A 24,378-nucleotide genomic window follows, 5' to 3' on the forward strand; every position below is an offset into this window, starting at 1 on the left:
TGTGTCTTGTCGTTCCCATGCAGGTGCTGCTACTACGTCATCTTCCTCCTCATCACCTTCCTCCAGTTCCATTACGGCTGCGGTTATGTTAACGTTAGCAGAGCCATCTATGTCCAGTTCATCACAGAATGGAATGTCAGTTGAGTGCAGGTGACAGCAGGACTTGCCAAAGCACTTTGCACTTAATGGCTGCTGAGGGCCACTCTTTTTTTTTGATTTTTTTTTATACTGCACAGTGGCACAAAATTCAGACAAGCACTATTTTGTATTTAAAGTTGTTTCTTGACAAGCTAACTTTGCACTTAAGTGCACTTTTATGAAGAAAAAGTACAACAAACTGCTTTTCCTCAAGCAATAATTGTTTCCAACTTGTCTGGGAATTGTAAGTCCAGTGACTCGAAGGCCTTCCACTGTGGCAAATGGAGGCTGTTCACTGCCTGTAGAGACAGTACAATAAGCATATAGTTGTTGGGTTGATCTAAATAAATGTGGTAAGGCTTACTGTACATGTATTCCCTGGTATTTTGTTAAAGCTGGAACATTTGATATTTTTCCATTTATTTATGACAAATATTGAACCTATTTTCATTTGTACAAGCTAATTGTTTTTTAACTGCTAAGTCACCTTATAGTGGCTTAATTGTATACGTCAAGCACATGTATTCAATTCAAAACCTGCAGTTAGGATGTTTGACATCAGTCCTGATAACCAAATACAAGGATTCCTTTAAAAACAAACAAACAAAACTGACTAATGTTTACAGGTTTGAATTAGGCTTAAATAGGTTACTCTGGGTTTTAATGGCCCGTTAATTGGAATGAAACTACTGTACTTTGCCATTTTTCTATAAAACAGTATTTTTTTTTAATTTTGATAAAATACATTATGAAAAAAGGAAGAAAATGGCTAACAAACTGTATTAAATCTTAATGTATAAAGATTGTATTTAGCCAGTTTAAAGTGTATATTTATTCATAATGGATTATAACAGTTATATTTTTGTGTTTTCTTGTAAATGTTTCTTTTCCCTTAAAGCAACAAATATTTCATTTGTAATGCTTATTTTATTACGAGCTTCAAGGAGAGGACTTCAAGACCGAGTAAGGTGTGAGGTTATAATTTGTGGTTGCTGATATGAACACTGCCACAAAAGGGTAGTTGTTTTTAAAATAAATAGCTAGCTGAGTGGTAGACATTTAATTTTTTAAATGCCTTGTACAAATTCCAAAACCAACTTCAAACTGTTTTCACTTGTATTGATTTTATGTTGTATGAATCCCAAGCTCTCTCCTGTTAATTATATACCTTTGTAAGACATTTGTATATTGCGGAAGTGTTCATTCAAGCTATTTAATACCTGGCACTGTTAATACACAGTACTTTATTGTACAGATTGTTTTACTGTTTTAATTGTAGTTCTGTGTACTTCTTTTGGCTGGGGAAATAGGGGCTGGCATGTTTTTCTTTGTTTTCTGGCAATACAACATGTAAGAATTCAAAGCATTTTGTTTGTAGATGCTAGAGTGTCAGAATCCTTTACATTTGACTTTTCTAAGAAAAGCATTTTCAGTCTTCGTAGTGTGTGCTTAAGGTTAACTGATTTTATTGAAAATGGTTTCAAAGTATTCAGAATTGTACAGGACTGTAAAAATTTGTTGACAAACATTGAAGGAAAAGCTTATAGAAAAAAGCTATAAAATATATATTAGGTTCTGCAGAAAATGGAGAATTATGTAATATATTGTACAAATGTAAGCAAAGGCCTCTGAAATAAAATGCCATAGTTTGTGAATCCCTGATTTTGTTTCTAACAGTTTAATTAAGTAACTGTAATGTGTTCATTTGAAGTGACACCAAGCTGCAGAATTAGTTTACACCATATCAAATGCCATTTGCTAATAACCATACGAAAATGAGATAGACCAGGTACATTGGCCCCGTTTTCCTCTTAGCAGTCGGCTCAAATTCATCTTTTTCAGCAGAACAGGAGAGCTTCGCCTATTGACATCATTAAAGCGGAATCAGCTGAAATAAAGATGAGCTTTGGTTCGTGTTAATTCAGGTAGCTTGGCAATGAATAAGAGAGCTCCTGGAGATACTTGCTGGCTTCTAATAACCGGTTAAGTTCTGATATGGTAGAAGTGAAACGTGAATGAAGTCTTTAGTTATATCTGCTTATACCACACCTGGCCTTCATTCAGCTGACCAAAATACTGTTGCACCTGCAAAATGATGGATTACCAGTGAGGATGATAAATGACTGATAAGCTTTGGACACTTGGTTCATAATGAGCAGTGATCTGAGACTGCTGGGAGTAATTTTTTAATAATACAGAAATCAGAGTTGTAGTAGTTCAGTTCTGCCTGCAGTCCCAGGAGGCGCAGCCGGTGATGCGACTGGAAACTGCATTTGGGCAACTGAGTGCACTCAGCCTCCCCCTCGCTGCTGGTTCTGGGTCAGCCTGTCTCAGTGCCAGCACTTTCACTTTGATACAAGTCATTCACTCCTGCTCTCTGGGGGGGTTTGTTTACTTCTGTAAAATGGAATAGTGGAGAGGCTCCTCATCAGCCACCTCCCCTAGCTTCCCCACTGCTAAATTAAGTTGAAAGTTTTTGCATAAATAGGGATTTTTGCTGTTCTTTATTACAGGGATTGTTTAATTTTGTGTGTCTTGCATGCAGTTTAATGAGTCATCAAAATCAGCTCTGGGTGTTTTATATTGCACATCTTCTGTGAAGTGTTTGCAAATGGTTTGTGTTACTTATGTCCCGGTGGTTACAAATGAAGATTCCTTTGCCAGGCTGTTTAGCTAGGCAAATTTGTCCAAGTTTCCAGTAAGTGAAATCTGAGCTTCTTTTCGGGTGGTATATTGCAATGCAGCTTAAGCATGGGTGCGCTTCCTGCTCGGCAGTCACACTGTGCTTAAAGCTGAGCGAGAACACATACCTGTACCCTGGAGTGCCTGCTCCGAGGGTGACCTTAGAGGCAAAACTACCCCTTGCTTAGGCTTCACGCCTCGGCTGGGTGACAGATGTGTGCTGTGCCTCGTGTTTGGTCACGCTGAGAATAGCCGCGGGTGTGCTGTGCAGTTCCTGTCACGCCATCCCATTTCCTTCTCTGCCTCAAACTCCGAGCTCCTGGAGCCTGTCTGTGCCTTTTGTCGCGCGTCAGCAATTACACGTCTCCGCTAGCAGTCAGCTGAACGCGTGTCCAGGGTACTTTTGGTGTTTCGATGGTTCGGGCCGTGCTGACCCGTGAGGCAGACCTGACAGGCCAACGCGCGCAGGGCAGCCCCCGCTGCCCCTTTGCAGCGGCCCCTTCAGCCTCTACGTGGCGTGCGGTTTTCTGCTCCGTCCTTATTGCTGTCGCGCCTGGTAGCATTGAAGTCATGCTTTAGGAAGAAAAGCTGTGGGAAAAGGTCCCAATTAGGTACCTACCTCGGCCAGCTGCCCAGGGCCCTGCCCCTTCCATAACCCCGTCACTGCCTGCCGCCCCCCCGCCCCTCACACCGCCCCCCCGCCATCTTCCCCCTCGCGGCTCCGCCCCCTCCCGCCGGAAGTGACGCACCCCCCAGCCCTTCGACTCGCCGCAGCCATGGCGGCGTCCCGGGGAGCCGCGGAGCCGTTGCCCGGGTGCGTCAGCGCGCGCCTTACACCCCCCCCCCCCCCCCCCCCCCCCCCCCAGCCGCTCGCGCGGCGGCCGTTGGCCGTTGGCGGCGGCCGTTAACGCCGCTCCCCTCCCGCGCAGGGCCGGCGGCGAGTACGTGGTGGGGCAGGTGCTCGGCAGCCTCTTCCCCGGCACCGGGGCGGCGGCGCGGCCGCTGGACAGCCTCTTCCGCGCCGCCGCCCCGCCGCCCGTGCTGGTGGCCGTGCCCAGGGTGAGTTCCTCCGTGGGGGTGGGAGCCGGGCGGCTTGCTGGGGGCGCCTTGGTGTGGCGGCGTGTTTGTGTGGCGGCGACGGGCGCCACAGGGTTTGTCGTAGGATTGTTAGGGTCGGAAAAGACCGCCAAGATCACCTGGTCCAACCGACCCCCTGCTACCGCTGTCACCCACTGAACCGTGTCCCTAAGCACCGCGTCCAGCCCCCGCGGAGCGCAGGTCTGCTCTGTGCCGTGCTTCCTCGCGCTGTACAGCTACAGACCTCGTGTGCTGGCCGGGCGGGGCGGCAGGCGCTTTCCCAAGGGGGTCAGGTGGCTTACACCGCCTTCCTGTGGTCAGACAGGGCAACTTGTTGGAGCACAACCCCTCCTGCTGATTTCACCACAAGCAGCCGTCGTGGTGATTCCAACAGGGTAGCAACGCTGCCACGAGGGAGCGTGGGTGACAGGTCTGGATGCAGGAAGCACCTCTTCTTGCACAGTTAATGCCTTCGCTTAGTAGCGTTCTGAATAAATCATAACTCATACAATAATCGTAGGAATTTTGTTTTTCAAGTTAATTTCTTTTAACTTTTTTTAAGGAAAATAAGAAGAGAAAGCGTCCAGAAGTGGAGAAAGCATCAGAAGATCAGAGCTCGTCTAACAGGCAAGAACCTCCTATAAAAGTGAAGAAAACAAGAAAAAAGGAACTTTCAAAAGCAGGGAAAAAGTTGGCAAACAGGTAGGTGAATAGGTGATACCTTCTTAAAGTAGGATTAAAGAAAAAAATCCATCTAGATTAAACATAACGTTACGAGTTTAGTGAAACCACAAAGTTTTAGTCTACTGTTAATCTCAACCTTGAGTTTAAGAAGATGGCTTTGAAGAAGCTTGTGGCAGCGTCCCATAGCTTGCACCGGAAGGTGATAAATACTTCAGCTTCTTGTCAGAGGTAGGTCCTAGGTCTGTGGAATGCAGAACTGCTGTTAGAGAGCTAACAGGGCTGTAGGGTGGAGATGTAGATACTGTTGTCCTCTCTGGTACGAGGTGATGCTTTCGAGCTGTAGTTGCCTTTATCCGGCAGTCCTGCAGGCAAAGGAGCAGAGGTGTTTTCAGCAGGAGCAAGGTGCAGCCAGAGCTCGTTGTCCTTAGTGCTGGCTTCTGCTGCGATGCAGAGCTGCTCTGTTGGTAGCTGTCCGTTCCTTTAAACATGCAGGGCAAGCGAGGTGCTGTCGACTCAAGTGGGAAGCTAGTCTCTGTTCAGTTCCTGAATATTGACGTTTGTTTGGTTATAGCTCTTGAGGCTAATACCATGTCTCTGATACTGTTGTTGCATTTTTCATGCCCAAGAAACAAAATAATTTCTTTGTTGTTTTCATGCCAGTAGCCTTCTTGGTTATTGTTCATGCTGTTTTGGCAAGTTTGTGTAGAAATCTGTTAGTGATGGATCCCAAAAGATTGTTGTGAGTGCTGTGGATGCCAGGAAGAATAAAATGTTTTCTTATTTCTGGTGTACAAAGATGATTTCTTTCCCTTCATTTTTAAACAAAACAATGTACTTCTGAATTCTTTCTTAATTACACATAATAGTGCTCCGTGCCCCATGCTCTGGGGCAGCAGATACCTGACCGTTCCATATTATAGAAAACTATGTTTATGTAATGCATAATAGGCAAAAATGTTTGAAATTTTACGTTGAACATAATCATTTAAAATTATAAGTTAAAATTCCTGTCTTGGAGGCTTCAGTTCTTTTACCTCAAATGTCCTGTTTTTTTCCCCATCAATTATAATTTGCTTGTCTTTTTCTGAAAAGGGAGAGTGCTTTAGAACAGGCAGATGAAGAAGAGGAGCAAAAACTATTTCAAAGCAGAGTGAAACGGGCTTCTCGTGCCATCGCCAAAAGTGGTGTTAATTCAGAAACTCTAAAACAACAAAAGAAAAAAAATGAGGCAGAAGAAATGATAAAAAACAAAAGAACAGTGTTTGTTGGAAACCTACCTGTCAACTCCACTGCTCAGGTACGTGAGTGGATTCTGGCAGCTGAAAGAATGAAAAGGCTTGTGAAAGTTACCTTAGTTTAAGGGAATGCTTCCTCATGAGAACGCATACGTGCTTGTGACTAAAATTGCTTTTTGTGAAAGTAGGAAATAATGCTCATCAGAAGCCATTAGAGGCAGCCTCTTCTGGTTTACTGGGGCTGAGCTTTTTACAGCAGTGGCTGCAGTTGCTCTTTCTTCAGTAGAAGATTTCTTTTGGTTGATTTCTTTTTCAATTAAATATTACTTAATAAATGAGAACTGCAAGTACAAAGCTTGAATCTGCTTCTAATTTTGAATATAAATAATACTTCAGATGGTTGCGTAAAATATTTTACATTTATACCTTCCTATACCTAAATTTATACTTAGGGGTGTGAATTCAGTTTTGTCAGTCTGTAAAATAAGATGCTGCCACAGGAAACACAGAAGCTTGTTTATTTTTAGTAGCCCAGTAACATACCTTGTATGATTGAAATAAAAATAGTGTAAAAATCTTACTAATAAGTAAGTGTTCAACAGTAATTGTTGTTATCAGGATGCAGAAATGCATTGAATATCTGTAATGTTTTCCGTTCAGATGCTGAAATCTCTTTTCAAAGAATATGGACAAATAGAATCCATTCGATTCCGTTCTGTGGTACGTTATTTCTTCCGAGGTTACATGGCATTTACTTTTGTGACCTTACAGGATAGTGTTCATAAGGGTTGTACACTTACTAATTCAGAAGCAGGTTTGGGTGGGTACATTTTACCATTAGAAGAAGCCTTGGAGATTTTACCACGGAGGCACCACAGGTGCGTCTTTCCTTTCATCACATTGTACTCATCGTGTAACAGCAGTTTGTACGATCGGAGCTGTATTTTCTGTCCCAGCAGTATGCCTGTATTACTGGGGGGTTAACTAAGGTATTGTTTAGCTGTTCTTAAATTACAGGAGCTAAGGAATATTGATTGCGACTCACTGTACTGGGTAAAACAGTTGAAGATAATAGTCTTGGAACTCAAGAAACATAGCAGATCAGGTTAAAGCCAGCTATGTAATTTTGAGATATTTCCAGATCATCTCTGAGAATAGCCATTTACATCATCTGCTCCGTGTACTGGCTTTATTACTCTGGGTGGGAATGGAACCTCTTTGACTTCTTCTTTGAGAGCAAACATTTGAGATAAATTGACACTGGGGCCAGTTAACATAAGCTCTTTTTATTTTAAAGGTTCCAGCAGAAGACACTTTATCCAAAAAGTTAGCAGCAATAAAGTAGGTTCTGCTTGTGAGTTTCATGCTTTATTTTTTAAGGCAAAAATGATTTTTAAATGTTCTTACATATTTAGCTATATTCATTTTTTTCTTTTGTTTCTTTGACTTTTGAAATTACCTTTGTGTGTATGCAAGTTTTTTGAGAAGTAAAAAGGAATTATGTGCCCAGTATAGCAGTAAGTAATTAATTGTTAGGTTGCCTACCTCCTTGTGAAAATATAAGTGCAGTAATTGTCTTTAATTCCTTTGTGTGTATTTCTGCACTGAGGACGCTCAATCTGGGTGCAAATAGAAGCTGAGATGTACAACGGGACTTCCTTGGACATAAAGAGCTTCTCAACCTTTAAGAGAATTCAGTTTGCTCCTGTGTGCAAAACAGAGGAGATATAAACATGTTTAACAGGAAGTGCTTGTGTGCTGCACAATATCTCAGAATTATTTAAATGTGTGTCTTTTTCCTGTTCCAGGCGTAAGATTCACCCTAAAGTGAAGTACATTAATGCTTATGTTGTATTTAAGGAAGAATGTGATGCCATTAAAGCTCTAAAAAAGTAAGTCTTGGTTTTGGTCCTCATGTTGAAAGTGCAGAGTGTGAAAGGATAAATTTAAACTGCCTCCTCTCTTTTGCTTGAATTAAAATATATTTTTTTTCAAACTTAGAAAGTAAATTTGCTTGTGGAAGAATACTGTGCAAGGACCTTGTAAATTAAATATTACCTTTTTCTTTTGACTCCAAAAGAAACGGAACAGAAATTGCTAGCGGATTTCACATCCGAGTTGACATTGCATCAAAAAACAGTTTGGTGAGTAGTGTGTCTGAAAGTCATTTTCTGTTTTTTGCTATAACAAATAACATAGCATCTTACCTCTTCCTTGTTTTCTTTAGCATGACAATAAACGTTCTGTATTCTTGGGAAATCTCTCATATGGTAAGTAAAATGGATTTTCATACCTCATTATTTAACACTTTTTGGAATATGTTGACATTAGGATTTTCTTAATTTATTGTTGTTTCAGGGTATCTTGTTTAGGTAGCTAAATATCACTTACTGGAATTTTTAAAACAGTACTTTTATATTTTGACTAAAACACCTAATGGGGTAAGTTTCCAGCAAGTGCTGCAGATGAATTGTTTTCTTCTGTTACATTTGTAGAACTACAAGCACTTTTATTTCTCGTCATTACTAGATGTTCCGTAAATATGACCGAACTGCATAGAGCCATAGCTTAATAAACTGTCAGATGTGCGCTGGAACTTGTTTGTGAACCTCTTCCAAACGACACACAGTTAGGGCTAGTTTTGATGCTGTCTGTGAGCCACAAGATGAGTGGCTCTGTCCCGGCAGCTGTTGGCAATGGGTTGTTGCGGAGGGGCTTGCTGTACGGTTTGGGTGAGTGCTTAATGAGTATTCAGCTGCTTCTGAGTAGGTGAAGGGATCGCTGTCCGGTGTGGTCCGCACGAAGGTATTGATGGAGTCGGGATGCTTGGGATGAGCGTCTTGCTTTGGGATGGTGTGGGTGTGTAAGTACGCAGGGTGAAGGCATGCCCCGTGCTGATGACCTGACACAAGAACCAGTGTCACATACTGCTCATGGTCGTGCTGAAATAGATGGGTTTGGGGCTTCAGCCTAAAATGTGACCTGCCTGAAAATCTGAGAGGTGATAAATCTGAGTTTGGTGACATTTCTCTGCTGTGTGCAGCTTGTGTCAGTGCTGTCTGTGCTCCCGTGCCTCCTGCAGAAAAGAACAGTTTGGACGTTCGCAGTGCTCTGGAAATGACTTCAGCACCTTGAACTGTTCTCAGCACACTGACGTCCCATTGTTGCAGCTAAACCTGTACCGTTAAATTCAGACCCTCCCGTAGCACAGATGTGATTATGGCTGTGTAAAGGGACTTACACAGGGTGAAGTGTGGCTGTACAGAAAAGAGAGTAACCTAGGTGTGATGTAACAGTACTAAACCATGCCTTTCTGGTTGCAAAAGTATGAGACTGAGAATGCTGGTAATGGCCACACGTGAGGCTCAGTAATATTAATATTAATCCCATCTCCCCTGTCCAGGTCAGTGAGCGTTAGGCTTCAAGAACTGCCAGCTGAAGCTCGGTGTCATCAGTTATTAACTCTTAGAAATAGATTCTGGCATAAGAAGGAACTACAAAAATGTTGCTTGAATCTTAATTTCCAGTATTTTCAAATCATAAATGAAATTATTTTTAAAAAAATCTTTTGTTCTTTGCCTTCATTCTCCTTTGTGATTTGTATTGTACACTTCAAAGCTAGCGAATCAGTGAGTGTCAAAGCAAACAGCCCTTTATAAAGTCTGCATTGTTAACTGGCTGGTATTTTTCTGAACCGCCAATACTTATGCACTGATACATAAAATTTTCTATCTAAATATATATATAGTGTACCTAAATTGGTAAATATAAAATATTTGGATGTGGGCCAGGCTTTTAAAGTTGTCTCTTTGATTGAGGAGACGTCTGTTTTATCATGCTTGCCTGCAGACATCAGCGATGATGCCGTGAGAGATCACTTTGCTGACTGCGGAGATGTGGTAGCAGTGCGAATTGTGAGAGACAGGCAGACCGGCATGGGGAAGGGCTTTGGCTACATTCTCTTCGAGGTATGTATGTATGGCGTGCTCAGGACACTGGGCACTTCAAAATCTGAGCTGGGATTTGCTTTTACGGCCTTTTCTGACCTTTTGCTATTTTGGATATGTATATGATGATACATGGTAGCATTGGTTTGTACCTTAAAAGTAGCTTGGAAGACCAGTTCCCTGGAAGCACATGCAAAGCAAACTATTTTAGGTAAAGTACAAAGAAAAGCTACAAAATATTGGGGTTAAAGAAATGACCTTTAAGGGAAAGATTTAAAGGAGGAAAAGATGAGTTCACTTGGTGTATCTGCAACATTCTCCCATTTCTTATGTTTCAAAATATAAGCGGAATTCTTTTCTCCTGCCAGTTCTGTGGCTAGTTCTGCCCATTTAGGTTCTGTATGGCTGGCTTTCTCGTACTTTTCTCCCGGCCTCATCTTCCTTAGTTTATCTCCTGCAGCCCAAGACCTTTTTTACCAGTTTCTCCTTCTTTCTGTCTGTCTTTCACAACTTGTGTAAGCTGTTTCAGAGCTCATTTTCAAGAATGTATGCCTCGGTGCACAGGCTGTGTAGGTGTGCTCGTGTTTCTGAGCAGAGATGCCTGTTGTTTAGTAAAAGGAGCAGTTTGGGTGCTCTCTGTTGTAAAACCCTGCCTACAGGGATTAAGGAAAGGCAGCCGTTTGTTTGGAAGTCATCAGCTGGAAGCACGCTGCTGTTAAGGCGGATGTCTGTTCTCGTAGAATACGGATGCCGTGCATCTCGCTCTGAAACTCAACGACTCCGATCTGATGGGAAGGAAGGTGCGAGTGAAGCGCTGCGTTGAGAAGGGGAAAGCCCCGCAGCGAGCTCCAAACCAGCCGCGTGGCCCTAAGGACAGAGCTCGCGCCGCGTCAAAAACCAAGGGCGTCTCTAACAACTCGTTTGTGGGTGAAAAGGCAGTCCCGTCAAAAAAGAGCACCAAAACAAAGAGACTGAAAAAAAGCGTTACCAAGAAGAAAGTTGGGAAAAACAAATAGCCTGTCGCACAGCGCAGCGAGGCGTGTAAAGCCGTGGCGTGTTTTTAATAAAACCTGTGAACAGAGGCGTTTGGTGCGGTGCCGCGGCTGCTGTCAGCCTTCACCCCGGCTGCAGCCTCCGGGCTTTGGGCTCCTGAGGGCGAGCGGTGTCTGCAGTACGGACACGGGGCCGTGCCCCCCCATCCCCCCGTGCATGGGGCCGTCCCTGCGAGCTGCCCGTCAGGGTGCGGGGCCCCGCCCGCCCCCGGCGCCGCCCGGAGCCCGCCGGCCGCGCATGCGTGGCGGGGCGGGGCGGGAGCGCTGCGGCGGCGGCCGATGACGCGGGGTGAGGCGGCGGAAGCGCGTCGCGGCGTCGCCTTCCGCTGCCCGCCCGGCCCAAGGTGCCTGCGGAGCTCGGCGGGGCCGGCGGGGCCGTCCGTGGGCGCCGCGCCATGATGGTGGGCAGGACCAGCGCCATCGCCGCGGGGCTCTGCGGGGCGCTCTTCATCGGGTACTGCATCTACTTCGACCGCAAGCGGCGCAGCGACCCCAACTTCAAGAGCCGGCTGCGGGAGCGTGAGTGTCCGCACCGCGCAACGGGCGCTGGCGGCGCCGCCCCGCCGTTGCGGCCCTTCCCGCCCAGGCCCGGCACGTGGCGGCCGCGCGGCGCCCTCCCGCCGGCGGGAAACGGCGGCGGGGGAGGGGAGGGGCGGGGGGCGTCCTGAGGCACCGCCGGGCACCGCCGCCTGCAGCGGGGGGGGCCCCGATGGGGGGGGGGGGGTGGTAGTGGTGCAGCTCGCACCCGCCGCATTCCTAACCCTCCTGGTGGCCTCGGTGCTGGCCGCCAGGATAAGAACGAATGCCAGAGGAAAACGGGGATCCATCCAAAACGTGGGGCTCCCCGCCCGTGGCTCCCCGTTATTTCACGTCCTCGACACTGGTTCCGCGTCTCGGCGGCCGTGGGCTTCCTGCGTGCGGCTGCGTCAGCTCCCCGAGGCGCCCAGGCCGCGTGCTGGGTCCTTCCTGCCGTGGCAGTAAGGGTGGTCACCCTGTAACGACTGAGCCGAGCAGAAATTGCTGCAGTTGCCAGAAACGACTATCGAGGTAAACTTCCCACAAGCAAACCCGACGCGACTGCAGCCTCATCGATGGAAGAGGCAGCGCTCACGCGGGGAGCACCACGGCAGCACGGCGGCGGTGTGGCCTCCCAGCACTTCTCACCCTCTAGTGCAAGGCAGACGCTGGCAGTTTTTAGTATAGTGAGCTGGTGTTTGGCTCACAGCAGAAATCTAGGTTTCGACAGTGTAATTGGCCGTGTAGAAGGGAGGATACTGCGTTACATAAGATTTCTTACAGAAACATCGAAAGTGGTTTTTGCATCCTGTTGTTTTCATTAGGTGGGCTTCTACCAAGTAACATTCTGAATAAACCTTAGGCTGGCTCTAAAAATTGTGCTGGGGGCCTTGCTGGGATTAAGAACTTACTTTTTCTTTAAAAGTGGTTTGGTAAGAGGTGGCTGTTATTTGGAGGACTTAACTGAAAGACCTCAGATCCTTCAGCATGACACACTGGGCTGCTTCTAGTAGTAAGGCTTTAGATAATAGTCAGGACGTAATACTGTAACTGTTTGTGCAGTTTGGATGCTTCTGTAGTGTTATCAGTGACCAGATCGTTACAGCATTTTTGCCGTTGGATGGTAATGCTCAGTCTGAAACTTTTGGCAAAAGCAGGGTCCGGTGCAGCAGCCATTCCTTGGATGAGGATGTACTGCTTCTCAGGCAACAGCGGGAGCATTGTATTAAAAAAATGTGGAAACCATCTTTAGAGCGGATAAGCATTTTTAGGAAAAGATTGCTCTTCAGCCTCTGTAATGCAGTGTCACCAAACTTCAGGAGGGACCAGGGCTCCTGTGTGTCATCCGATTGCAGGTTGTATTTGTTCAAACACTGGCAGACAAAGGAAGATCTGATACTATTTTGCTATCCCAGTTACATTTTACATCCTTTTGTTTGGGCTGTGCTAGGGCTAAAGACTGCGTTGGGAAATCCCATAGTAAAAATGAAGTGCCTGGATTCAGGTTTCAGGAAAAAAAAAAAAGGGAGTCTCCAAGAATGCGTGGACTTCGGTTTTCCAGGTGTCTTAATCTTGCTTATTTAGTAGGTATAGTGCTCTTATTTTAATTGTGTTCCTAGTTCTGATACTTAATTGTATTTAATCTTGGGACCAGAAGATTGTAATGCTGTGAACATCTGGAGCTGGCTAGTTTCTGCAGCTTTAGTTTAAGATGATAAGATTTTACATGTGTTTACTGTTCTTGTTCCTGAATACACGAAGCGCAACTGCTCTGCGTGCAGGTAGGGTCTCATGGTTCAGCTGGGGCTCGGGGCACCTTCTGCCTGCTGCGCTCCCCTGAGAGAGAGGAGCGCAGGAGGCAGGCTTCACAGCTGGGAGCCAGAGAGGCAAGGAGTTTTGGGTCGGTGCTGTGGGACTGGTCACAAAGCTGCTGGTGCAGCTCGGGATTTTTGCAAATCATGCCCGAGCATCAGGTTGTCTGCTGGTTTGCATTTGAAACATTTTTTCCCATACGCAAGAGCTGTGCCTGAAAAACCTGCGAGTCCCGTGCTGTTTGAGAGCTGGTTTTGGATGGGTGCACGTGGATCTCTGTTGCACCTAAAGTTCCTTGCGTGGAAGATGGCTAAGGCTTTGTCCCTTCCCTTTTTAGATTGCAATGATGTCTTTAGAAAAGAAGGAGGTTTTTCCTTTTCTTGCAGATCCTTGAGGTAAAACAGAAAGTTGCTCTTCTTTCTCCCTCCTTCCCTGAGCCACTGCTTTTTTCTGATGTATTTTAAATGTAACTTTTGGCTCTTGTTCTGAAGATATTTTAAATTTAGTTTTGGAAACTAGTGTGGGAGGAATTCCTGCATATACTTCAGAGCTATTTTTTTTTTTTTTAATTCTTTTAGCTAGTGAACTTATAAAAAGCCCTGTAAAACACATTTTTTAAAAAAAGTAAGAAAAATTGCACGGTAGTCAGACCTCAAAAATTCTGTAGATCAATGATGTTAAATCTTAGAATCTTGGCGATTCTTAACACTCTTCTACATTAGTCTTTGGTTAAAGTGTGTGATTTCATACGTTTGTGATCAGCAGTCAAAAGCTTTTATTAAAAATTTGTAGTTGCCAGTGTATGTCCTTATTTCTTTATCTCTGAATGCTTAACCTGGTGACTGATAGTAGATGTAATTTTTAGAAATTGTCAAGAAAGCACAGTTTCCTTGTGTACTTTCAATGATGTTTTTCCTGAATGCACTACAGCTGCACTGTGGCTTATTTTTATAGTGAAACATTCCAGTTGTATTTCTTTTCCTCATTTTGATTTCATCTTTGAGACTGAGTGTATTAGGAAAACTGGTATGCCTGTATATGGTATAGTGCTGTTTCAAGTTTTCCTAAAGCATTAAGTTACACAAACTTGAAGTGGGCCAACCGAAGGCACTTTCAAAACTTTCAAAAGACAAATTTGTCTTTAATATTGCAAACAATTATAATCATTTAATTGTACTGAGCTAGGATTCTGTATGACACAAAATACTGCTGTGTATGATGTTGCAGAATAGTATACACAGGTCAACATATTGTAGAAACTGAAGTACGAAAGGTTATTAGGGCATCATAGAAAATACAGGGGTGATCCATGTAGTTAAAACATGAATTCCCTTTATAAAAAGCATGCTTGACCTAGTCCATAAATTTCAGACATCGCATTGTCAGTGCTAGGGAAGGGGTTCCTGATTGTGTCCTTCATGTGGACAGTCTCAAATTCTTAACCATTAAAACTTGCAGTCATATTACTTGGAAGTGTTTCCAGCGTGTGAAAGTGTCTCAGAAGACAAATCAGGACTGTGTGACAGCTCTTCTTCATCAGTGTAGGTGTTCACAGAGCAGACTTTGAGGACAAATAGTAAGAGTACAGTTATTTAACCACGGGTTGCATTTAAAAGTTACGTTGGTGTAATTACTTCAGTTGATGAACCAAATGACAAAAAATATTCTAAGAAAATCCCTCGAATTGCGGTAATTATATTGGGACAATTATTCTTGGCATGAATAACTGCTGCCATAAAGTATTGCTATACCTGCCTAACTGCATTAAAAGCAAGCAATATATCATTTTAATTACACTAGTTGTGCTGGAGTGCTACAGTTTTCTGTTGCAGATCAACGTTATGCCTTCAGGTTGGATGATTAAGTCTGTAAATGTTTGTTCCATCTGTAAACATTTGCTCTCCTTGGGTATTTAATTTCAGGAACGTATGCGTTCGTATGGCTTTTGCAGCAGGGTGGTGAGATGCTGCCACCTCTTTGACTAGTTCCCAAGCCCGTGCTATTGCGAAACAGCTGGGAAAGTACACGTATGTGCTGCCACCTGCTAAAGCTTCTCTTGGTGGTGCTCCGTGTATTTCCAAGCGAAAGCGGCTCAAGGTTAGATAGCGGCTCTTCCGTGTCTCGTGGTTGCTAGAAAGTCACGTAGAGAAATCTTGTGTTAGTCTGGTTCCCTTTACTTCCCAGCGCTTGTGTAGTGCACGAGGTATGCCCTCCTACAGGCCCTGTGCGGTTGGTGTGTACCAAAGCCACCAGAAGGACTGTTGTTTTGAGTCCGTGTGTCAGCGCCAGCCCTCCTTAGGCCTCTAAATAATATTCTGTTGCAGAGAGTGGGTTGCAATCTTGTGTTCAGTCTTCAGTGCTTGGAATATGTTCCCCGTTTCTTATTTCGAAAATAACTTTGACTTGTTCACTGTTTAGAACTATAATCTGAAGACTTTTTAAATTGCAAATTAAAAACATATGATATTTTTATCCTTACAGGAAGGAAGAAACAGAAGCTTGCCAAAGAGAGAGCAGGGCTTTCCAAGGTAATACTGTGCTCAATAACGCAGTGCTATTTTGAAAGATGTTTCATTTATACCAGGTTTATTTGTGAAATTTGTTTAAAGGGTAGCTTGTCTGTTTCAGCTCTGGCATTACGAACACTTCTGCAAATATGCAGTCTTTAGATATTTTTAAAATTTCACAAATAACCATATGAAACGATTGTTCCCTTTTCAAGTGAAATAGAGGCCTAATACTGGAAAGTATAACATTTACTGTGTGACTTGAAGGTGTTTTCCTCTTTGTAGTATGTCCATAAGTACTTCTCAGATTTAAAAGCCATTGATGGGATACAGCTACAGCTGAATTTGGGAGTTTTTTGCTGTAAGAATTTGACCTGCTTCTCTTTTTCCTTATTGCCAATGGATCCTTTAAGAAGAGTTAAATATATCTTAACTGATTTTAATAGTTGCAATGAACATTACTTAGAATTTTTATTTGCTATGAAACTTTATACATAATAAACTGAGTAGAGGTATTTCGGACTCTGTCCCTCTATGAATGCGCGATGCAGTGGTTTGAGACTTGAGTCTGATTTTCAAAAACATTCTGCGTAAGTTTAACTTGATGGTGATACTTTTAATTTATTTTGTGAGTTTCAGTGTAAAAGTGTGGTTGCGCATGTTTGGTTTCAGTTGAGAATGTTTTCTGCTAAATTATTAACTAATGTTTAAGGGCCAGCTTCAGTTTTACTGTGTGTGTTACAGTTGCCTGATCTGAAAGATGCTGAAGCAGTTCAGAAGTTTTTTCTTGAGGAGATCCAGCTTGGCGAGGAACTACTAGCTCAAGGTAATAGCATAAATTTTTTTGAAGGGTAAGTTGTAAAAATAATTTTTCTTAACTTTTTCTAGAAAATGATTTCTGTACACTAAGGTCTTTTGGGAGTCAGATTTAGCTAAGAAAATCTGGTTGCTCGTTTCTAACCTTCTGTGTTGAGAAGCGTCAACAAGGGAGGAGAAAACAAACGCACAGATTGATTCTAAGTAATGCACTGTTGGTGAATGCTTTATGTAAATACTTCATCCTTTGGAAGAAGTTTGATTTCAAAACATGATTTGTCGTGCAGGTGAATATGAGAAAGGTGTTGATCACTTGACCAATGCCATTGCTGTGTGTGGACAGCCGCAGCAGCTACTACAAGTTCTACAGCAGACTCTTCCACCACCAGTGTTTCAGATGCTTCTAACTAAGCTCCCTACAATAAGCCAGGTATGTGAAACATTCCCTGTTGTTAAGGGTGAAAACTAATTAAACTTCTTCTGTCATCAACTACATCAGCCTTGAGTATTGTTTTTGGTAACGTGTTTTTTGTATAGGTTCAGTTAGATTAAAAGAAGGTCTTTAACCTAAAACATTTAAAAATATTTATGAAGATATCATGCAGCATTGATAGCAAGCAGGGCAAAACAGAAAACTTTTCTTATGCATAGGGTATGGTAAGCTCTTCCAAAGCAGAGACATCTACAGGCATCTTAGTGTATAAGCAGATCCACTGTTTTCCAGATAGAAGTCGCATGTCAGAAAAGCGATACCTTTCTTGCACTGGGTCTTGATTTTCAGTTTTTTAATTACATATAAGTACCTGTAAGTGCTATAAAAGTCTATCAGAATGGATCTGTTGTTTCTGCTACACTATTGCTTCTGGGCCAGCTATCAACACGGGATGTTAACTAATACCACATGACAGTTTTGGAAGCTTAGTGGTGTTCCTGATGACAAAAGTGCTGGTAGCTAGGTGTATAAAATGCCCTCTCTTTTTAAACTGTGGTACTGTGCAAGTAATGTTGATAATATGCTAGCAAGCGAGTCTGTTCTAAGATAAATAATAGAAGTTTTACCTTCTGGAAGTGCAAGAGAGCTCCCTCGTGATGTTACCTCACGTAAGGCAGAGACTCAGTGCCGTTTATCAGTCAGCTGTCGTTACAGCTCAGGCCTGGTAACGTTTCAGGTTAAGGTCCATATCATTAGCACTGAAAAGCACCGGATACACAAGATGTAAAGGTCTGGGGAAGCAATGGAGCAAAAAAGTTTCATGAGAGAACAGTGCCAAAAACCACACAGAGGTCATCACTTGAGGCTGACAGGATATTATTTATCTGACTTTGGCTTTGGTTGGTATTGCACGGTATATAATTTCTACAGAACTGGCTTCAAAACCTTTTGTCAAATAGATTACAATTTTTAACAGATTAATCAGTTTGCTCAGTAGTTACACTGCTTAATTTTCAGTGTAAAATTACGTTGTTGATAATCAGTTGCCTACTGTCAATTTTATGTAATTGTGAATGAGTTTTTCTCCTTCTTACAGAGAATTGTAAGTGCACAGTGCTTGGCTGAAGATGATGTTGAATGAGGTCACACCACAACAGGGGGAAAAAGTGTTTTCTTACCCCAGAAGATGAGCATCAGTAGGGGGATAAAGGGGCAAACATAATAGTTAATGGACTGTGTACCACATCGGGTTCTACCAGAGTTAAAATTAACTTTGTGTAGGTGGGTTTCGCAGGATTTTATTTATTACCCCAGTGAAAAGTGTATTTTGATAAGAATTCATTTTATAAATACACTGTGTTGAGTTATCAAAGTATCACTAACTTCGTTATTAAAATATGCAGTTGTAATGTTGTACATATAAAGACATAAAACTACAACCTATTGAAAACCCAATGCTCATTTTTGAAAAAAACAAAGCAAAGTTATGGCAATAAAGATTTATCTGCACTTGTGTGTCCCTATAGTACTACTTTAAATTTCAGAACATTTGGGTGTCAGAGCAAATGATCTAAAAATGACTTAACATTAAAATTTATTTTTAATGTTATGGCTGGTCTTCCAATGCTTTTAATTAAAAACCTCGTGTAATTTCTCAAAAAAAAATAGGTGTGTGATCATTTAAGCTGTAGCTGGTCACTTTAAAAAGAGATGCAAATCAGAATGGTACTAGGTGACTGGCTGCAGAAAGAATGACACATCTGTTTGTCAGGTGCGATAACACCTGTTGTGATGCAAGGCAAAACTGTATCTGCCCAACAGGAAAGCTCTGTTAGTGCAGGTGTCTGAAATAAAGCTGCTAGGAGTAGAACCTTGGAAAGATTTTAAGAGCACAATGATTGTTTTTCCGAAAGCCTGAAACATTTTATAAGATAATTAACATTTCAGTCTCTAGTTTTCAAGACCATAGAAAACGGTTGTTAACAGTCTTTGGCACTTGCCTTTAAAATTTTTGGACTGATACAAGTAACACAGGTAAGATGTTGATAAACAGGCTAAACTAGCTAAAGCTACTGGAATTAGAAACATGTAAAGATTCAGTACACAGTGAAAAGGAGACAAATAACATATAGACTCAAATGTGCTTTCAAAAGAATACTTGTGCTCGTTTTCCATGGGTAGGGTGCTCTAAATTTCAAATTAAAACAGACTACCTTCTACCACTTTCTGGTTTTGTGCTACGGCCACTCAGGCGGCAGAAGAAACAATTAAAAATGTAGCTTTACATTTCAGCACAGTGACTTAGCTTTAGGATGTTTGTCCTACAGACCAGCTGACAGTTTGTGATTGTGATGCCAATACATTACTAGTAAGGTACTAGATGGCGTAGTCCAAACAGAAGCGATATTCTGAATGCACTTTAGTTAACATTTCCATTTATTTCTGTCTCATTTCAGCCTGCTTTAAGTTTCTATAAAGGCAGATTCTTCCAAAACAGGTCTCAAAGTTTCAGAAATTGCTTAGTACGGAATTTTTGAGAGGTTGAGTGGATAGTTCGTGGTCATCTAGCAGTCAGACACCAGAGTTTAGGAGTGCAAATGACTTTTGCTGAGTCTGTCAGATTGGACAATTCAGTTTGTTGTGGAGATATTTCCCCACTAACCCGGTGAAAATAGTGTCCCAAGATTTGAGCTGCTGTTGAAAATTTCTGTAGTGGGACAAATACTGGGGCTCATGGCTGGTATGAACAAAAACTTCTAGAATAGCCAGCTGTAATTTAGTCTTTCTGTTGTGCTTGAGTTGTTTGGGTAACATAAGGTAGAGGTAAAACATAGTAGCCGTAATCTTCAGGTGACGATGACTGTTTTCCTCTTTTCTTTGGTTTAGAGGGACAAAGTTATTCTGCACCTAAAATATTTAATAAAAAAACTAAAAAGTTGCAGCAGGTTCTGTGTTTATGCGGTGCATTTGGGCTTTTTGGAGGAGTTTGCCTTTTACTTCTTAATTTGAAGAGTTAGGAAAAATTCGTAGGTTATGCTGTCAGAACTGTTCCCATATTTACCTTCTATCCTTGCTGGCGGTGGTCATTTCAGTGTAATATCTTTTTGGTTCATCTTTTAAATGCAAGGTAAATCAAACTGCCTTAAAACCCAAACAGCGTAAGATACCCTTCCTTCAAACCCGAATAGCTTTCTACGCTCTGGTATAATGTTGCCAGTTTGAATTCACGGTTTAGCTTACAGCAATGCTTTCCTGAACTAAGTATATTTTAGCAAATCTGTATGTCAGTTCTTTGATTTTGATGGAAGACTTGATGATTGTCTGATTGTGTTTGCAAATGTTCATTGCTTTAATAATTGTTTTAGACACCCATGTTACTCGAAACCTTTTTAGTTTTCTTGATCCCGAAAAGTTAGATATTTTAGATAACATAGATTTAAATGAAGCCTTAAGAAGTACAGATACAGTCGCAAATCTTATAATCCAAAAGTACTTGCTTAGTAAGCTAATGGAAGCTCTGACACCTGATTTGAGTGCCTTGTCTGATAGGGTGGGGATGCTGAATCCTTTTACTAAGGCTTAATTTTTTTTTGTTTCCAAAATCTGATGAGCTAAAACTTTACAAACTGTGAAGACTTGAAGATACTGTCTAGAATGGGAATTTGCTGTTTCTCCAACAGTGGCGGGCTGCCACTGGTGTCGCTAGCATGCACAGCCCGCAGATGTAGGAGGCTGTAACTTAGGACTGGTTTCAGACATAAGCTAAGGAGCCGGTCACTGGAAGTGCAGTGGTACTGATGGATGTTGCTGCATCTCTGGTAGTAATGCTGTTGCATTTAGCTGTGCATAATAATACTCTTTCTTTTTGCCTGTGCAAATTAAAAAAAGGTGGACATGAACTATTGCAGGATTTGCTGCTGGTGAGCTCAGAGTTCCTGGTGATAATATCTGTAATCTTCACTGCAGGTAAAGCTACTATTCTTTCTCCCAGAGAAGAGCCGTCCTCCATTCTGTGGCTCTCCCCTCAAAGGATTCCTCATAAAGGAGATCAGAGGTCTGTTAGTTTTATGTTGGGAAGTCTCCTGTCATCAGTTATGGGCTTCTCAGGCAGCTTTTATAGCCAAAAAAAACCCCAAAACCAACAAAAAACAGCTAGTTTTATGATCATGCAGGACTACCTTTGTTTGATGTCTCACCATTAAGTTTTTTAGATAATGGGATCGAATCCAAAACCAGAGTGATCAGGCACACACTGAATCATCTGGCACTAATTTCCTTACCCTGGGGAATGACAGAATAATATTGTTGCCTTTAACTTGAAAAATGGAGAAGTCCCAGCCCTGCTGTGTAGGAGGCAGCCAGCCAGCCAGTCATCATCAAAGCTCAAGCTATTTATGCACCCAGAAGAATCTTTCTAAAATTCTATTTGTACATCTGTTGATGGTCTGTTTAAAGTCTCTTAGGCTTGACACTGGCCCTGCATGACCATTGTGTTAAAATTAATATGAGTGAAACTTCAAGGGAATCTTTGAAGTGGTCACTAAGTGCTTTTAGTGAGTATTTCAAAGGCATGTTGTACTGTACACCCAAGCTTCTGAGTTTTTAAACATATACAGATATGAAAAGGGTTGATGTGAAGAGAATCATTTCTTCAAGGCTTCTGTTGTACCTAAATCTTGCTTTGTTTTTTAATTTACGTGTTTACTCTGTCCAGTGTAGGTTATGGTCTCATTTGGGCAGTGACCAAAAAAACAGCCTGTCTGCACAGCAGTCAGATCTGACCCAAAGAGTGTCTTGCAGAGAGCTGAAACCTGTGCTTCGTTCATAAAGACTGGAGTAGCTTTCATCATAGCCACTCCAGAAACTGAGTTTGTGGTGGAGGTAACTACTTGCTTTCTGCAGTTGTACCCAAACAGAGCTTCCCAGAGAAGGTGTGGACATCTGAAGCTGTTCTCAGAGGGCAGGAATCGCTGCGTGCTGTGCGTGAATGCGTGAGTGAAGCCACAGAGAGCAGCTGGCCCTTGTGCCGTGTTTCTGTACCCAACCATCTAGACTAGAACTTAACAATGGGCAATTTTTTCAAAGTACAGAGCTTTCCATTTGTGCTTAAAAAAAAAAAGTCAGGGTTTTCCCTTCTTTCCCTGCAATAGGGACATACAGGTGCTCGCTTTGCAGATTATTTACTATCTTTCGGTAAGGTCACTACTCTGTGTTTTCTGATCACTGCTGTAACCTGATAATCACGAGTTCTCACAAGTTCTGTGTGCTATAAGCTTTGGACTCCACAGGTGTCCTTCCAGTTCCTGTTCTGTAAAGGTCAGGCCTTGATTTCATGGGTTAATAAATGCATGTCCTGCAGCCCTCGCTGACGATTACCAGCATTTCCCTTGCACACTGAGGATGTTCTTGACTCCTTACCTTTGGGATGTCCGTTAGTGCTCGCCCGCTCTGGTGGTTGCTGAATGGGGCAGTGTTGCAGCTAGAACGGCGTTGCTGTAGCCTGTAAATCCGCCTGGACGGTCCGTGCTGTGAGACAGTTTGAGTGGCTTCCAAGCATGAAATTTCTACTCTGCATGGAGGCAGAAAACAGCTTCTGCCGGCTAGTTCTGCATCTTTTCACAACTTGGACCCTTGTGACTATAAAATCCGAATTTGCTCACGCTATCGTTTATTGGAGCAGGTCTGAATCTAAACAGCAGAGGGCAGTTTTGCACGTTGTCTGTGCAAGCTTGCCCTGCAAAATCCTGATTTTAAGAATCTTTGCGTCTCGTGGGGTGATGCAATGCAGCATTTTGTCCAGACAAATTCGGTGCGGTGTATGAGACAGGGTCACTGGGGCAGCAGTGGCAGATGTTTCTACCGATACCTAATTTTGGCACTTTAAATCCTGTGTGTTTTGTTTGTTGTGGTTACATGAAGAGAAAGGTTTCCCTTCCATCCCTCAAGCCAAACCAGGTATATAGATAAACCAGCTACATTGTGCAGCTTAAGCTCTGCAACACGCAACTGCATCTCCTTCCCCGGCATGTCAGAGCTGAGTTCCCCCTGCCCAGGTGTAGTTTTTCTGAATGAGCTTTGAAAAAGGAGTGAAAGGAGAGCTCCTGTTACCTGCAGTAGGGGTGGAGGAGAAATTCTCCAGCTTAAGCCTGGAGTTGCACTGTCTGAGATGGGCTGTGAGAGGAGGGCTATTCCCACCCCCTAAAAAAAAATATAGAAAAGGGGTAAGATGTTATAAGTTGGTAATGGGATGCGGTTTTGTTGCTGGTTGAAATTCAGCCTAAGATGGCAAAATCTCCTTACGCTATGGCAATCCCGTAGCTGACATGAAGTGAGCTGGTGGGGTCTCTCTGATGCCGAGGAGGCAGCTCTTTGTAGCATAGTGGCACCTTGGCTTGTGACCAAATCTTAACTATTCCCGCGCTTCAGAAGTGGTTTCTCTGTGCTTCTTGGGGTGTGTTTGCAGGGGAAAGTGTATGTTGGTGCTGTACACGTAAATGGAAGTTTTCGGCCTCTGTAGTTGTCAGTCAACATATTTCTGGGCATTTAACTGGTTATTAAAAATACTTAGGAGTCTGCTTAAAACATAGCAAGTACCTAGAGAAGTAGAGCTGTTCAATAAAAGATATCGTCTCTGCACACCAGGCTTCTCCTCCTTCCCTAGGTCAATCTGGATGTGTTACACCCTGTAAGGTAGCCTGGAAGATACAGAAATTTGCTGTAACAAACTAAACTTTGCCTGTTTTGGCACGTATGTAAAGGAGCATTTCCTGGAGCTCTGAAACAACCTGGTTAGCATCTTTTGTTGTATTTAATATTGTTTAATTAGAAGTAATGTACTTTCTGCTGTGATGATTAAAATGACAATGATTATTGCATGGATTTGTTAATTATAATGCAATGACTAATTAAACAGAGAAATGGAGAAAAGGGATTCCTGAGCAAGCACGTTCTTTGAGAAAGTCTCCTGTGGTGTTTCTAACTGATAGTACATGCCTAATCGATTCCTAGCAGTGTCTCGTTATCGGTGGGAACAATGTTTGGTTTTGATGGAAATTTACTTTCGCCACGCGTTGACCTGACGTTATGTAACCGCCCGGTCCTGTAAGTTACCGCAGTGAAGACTCCCAGCTCCTAGAGTTAAGGACATGGAAGCTTTTGCATATATAAAGAAGAGAAGCCCCGTCTGTCCCCAGGTTGCAGCCCCCATGTTTATCAAGTTCCTCCAGGTTGGGTGTTTGCTGTGACACTCGGCTGAATTTGCATAACCGTGAGGGGTTGCTATTTGTTTTACATTTCGTGTGCTTTTCTCTCTCCATCTAAAGTCCAGAGCTTTAACATCAGCCCCCTCGGCTTATGTTAGAAGTTGTCTGACAAGACCAAGGGTCCTTTTTAACTTCTCTGTAGGGATGTCATCTACTGGCCGTTAGCGCTGGCAGAATTTTTAGCATGAAAATATTATTATTACTTCTGTATCAGCAG

The 24,378-nt window shown here is 42.8% G+C and overlaps 3 protein-coding genes, 1 long non-coding RNA gene and 1 other non-coding gene across 20 annotated transcripts in view; 4 read left to right on the forward strand and 1 right to left on the reverse strand.

The window, feature by feature from the left end:
- Positions 1 to 1,793, forward strand: part of ARID4B (AT-rich interaction domain 4B) — an 87,889-nt gene extending 86,096 nt beyond the window's left edge. For all 4 annotated transcript variants that reach the window (XM_066994026.1, XM_048047914.2, XM_066994027.1 and 1 more), the window contains one exon: positions 24 to 1,793. In XM_066994026.1, coding sequence (XP_066850127.1) covers positions 24 to 154 — 131 coding nt within the window. In that variant the 3' untranslated portion in view covers positions 155 to 1,793. The remainder of the gene's footprint in view (positions 1 to 23) is intronic.
- Positions 1,406 to 3,484, reverse strand: LOC136790395 (uncharacterized). Its single transcript, XR_010830279.1, has 2 exons — positions 2,949 to 3,484; positions 1,406 to 2,223 (listed from the first exon to the last, which is right to left on the reverse strand). It is a non-coding gene; the product is annotated as an uncharacterized lncRNA (long non-coding RNA).
- A 46-nt stretch (positions 3,485 to 3,530) lies between these two features.
- On the forward strand, positions 3,531 to 10,845 carry RBM34 (RNA binding motif protein 34). 2 transcript variants are annotated; one of them, XM_066994033.1, is made up of 12 exons: positions 3,582 to 3,634; positions 3,750 to 3,796; positions 3,845 to 3,879; positions 4,460 to 4,599; positions 5,674 to 5,878; positions 6,477 to 6,536; positions 7,114 to 7,157; positions 7,625 to 7,708; positions 7,897 to 7,960; positions 8,044 to 8,086; positions 9,666 to 9,784; positions 10,504 to 10,845. In XM_066994033.1, the coding sequence occupies exons 1-12, from the start codon at positions 3,597 to 3,599 to the stop codon at positions 10,777 to 10,779; spliced, it is 1,155 nt and encodes a 384-aa protein (XP_066850134.1). In that variant the 5' UTR covers positions 3,582 to 3,596; the 3' UTR covers positions 10,780 to 10,845. The 2 variants fall into 2 exon arrangements, with proteins under 2 accessions (XP_066850133.1, XP_066850134.1); XM_066994032.1 differs by having other exon boundaries at positions 3,531 to 3,634; positions 3,750 to 3,879.
- A 246-nt stretch (positions 10,846 to 11,091) lies between these two features.
- The window catches only part of TOMM20 (translocase of outer mitochondrial membrane 20), a 112,501-nt gene continuing 99,214 nt past the window's right edge, over positions 11,092 to 24,378 (forward strand). For 8 of the 12 annotated variants that reach the window (XR_010830269.1, XR_010830271.1, XR_010830273.1 and 5 more), the window contains exons 1-4: positions 11,898 to 12,892; positions 15,625 to 15,671; positions 16,395 to 16,476; positions 16,754 to 16,896. Coding sequence is in view for 2 of the 12 variants with exons in the window: in XM_066994036.1 (XP_066850137.1) it covers positions 11,211 to 11,334; positions 15,625 to 15,671; positions 16,395 to 16,476; positions 16,754 to 16,896; positions 17,996 to 18,040 (441 nt within the window). In the remaining 10 variants the exon portion in view is untranslated. Of the gene's footprint in view, positions 11,335 to 11,897; positions 12,893 to 15,624; positions 15,672 to 16,394; positions 16,477 to 16,753; positions 16,897 to 17,995; positions 18,409 to 24,378 lie in introns of those variants that run through there. The other 4 variants (XM_066994036.1, XM_013200892.3, XR_010830277.1 and 1 more) reach the window with 4 other exon arrangements.
- On the forward strand, positions 11,564 to 11,698 carry LOC125180037 (small nucleolar RNA SNORA14). The gene has a single exon (XR_007158259.1). It is a non-coding gene; the product is annotated as a small nucleolar RNA SNORA14 (small nucleolar RNA).

This window comes from Anser cygnoides, chromosome 3, assembly GCF_040182565.1.
Source record: "Anser cygnoides isolate HZ-2024a breed goose chromosome 3, Taihu_goose_T2T_genome, whole genome shotgun sequence".
Taxonomy (NCBI): domain Eukaryota; kingdom Metazoa; phylum Chordata; class Aves; order Anseriformes; family Anatidae; genus Anser; species Anser cygnoides.

What these genes read in the sequence shown, in the direction of transcription:
- RBM34 (XM_066994032.1), top strand. Translation starts at nt 3,597, where the DNA reads ATGGCGGCGTCCCGGGGAGCCGCGGAGCCGTTGCCCGG. An exon ending in GCCATTAAAGCTCTAAAAAA is followed by an intron (nt 7,709 to 7,896) that starts GTAAGTCTTGGT and finishes TGACTCCAAAAG; the next exon opens with AAACGGAACAGAAATTGCTA. An exon ending in CTTGGGAAATCTCTCATATG is followed by an intron (nt 8,087 to 9,665) that starts GTAAGTAAAATG and finishes GCTTGCCTGCAG; the next exon opens with ACATCAGCGATGATGCCGTG.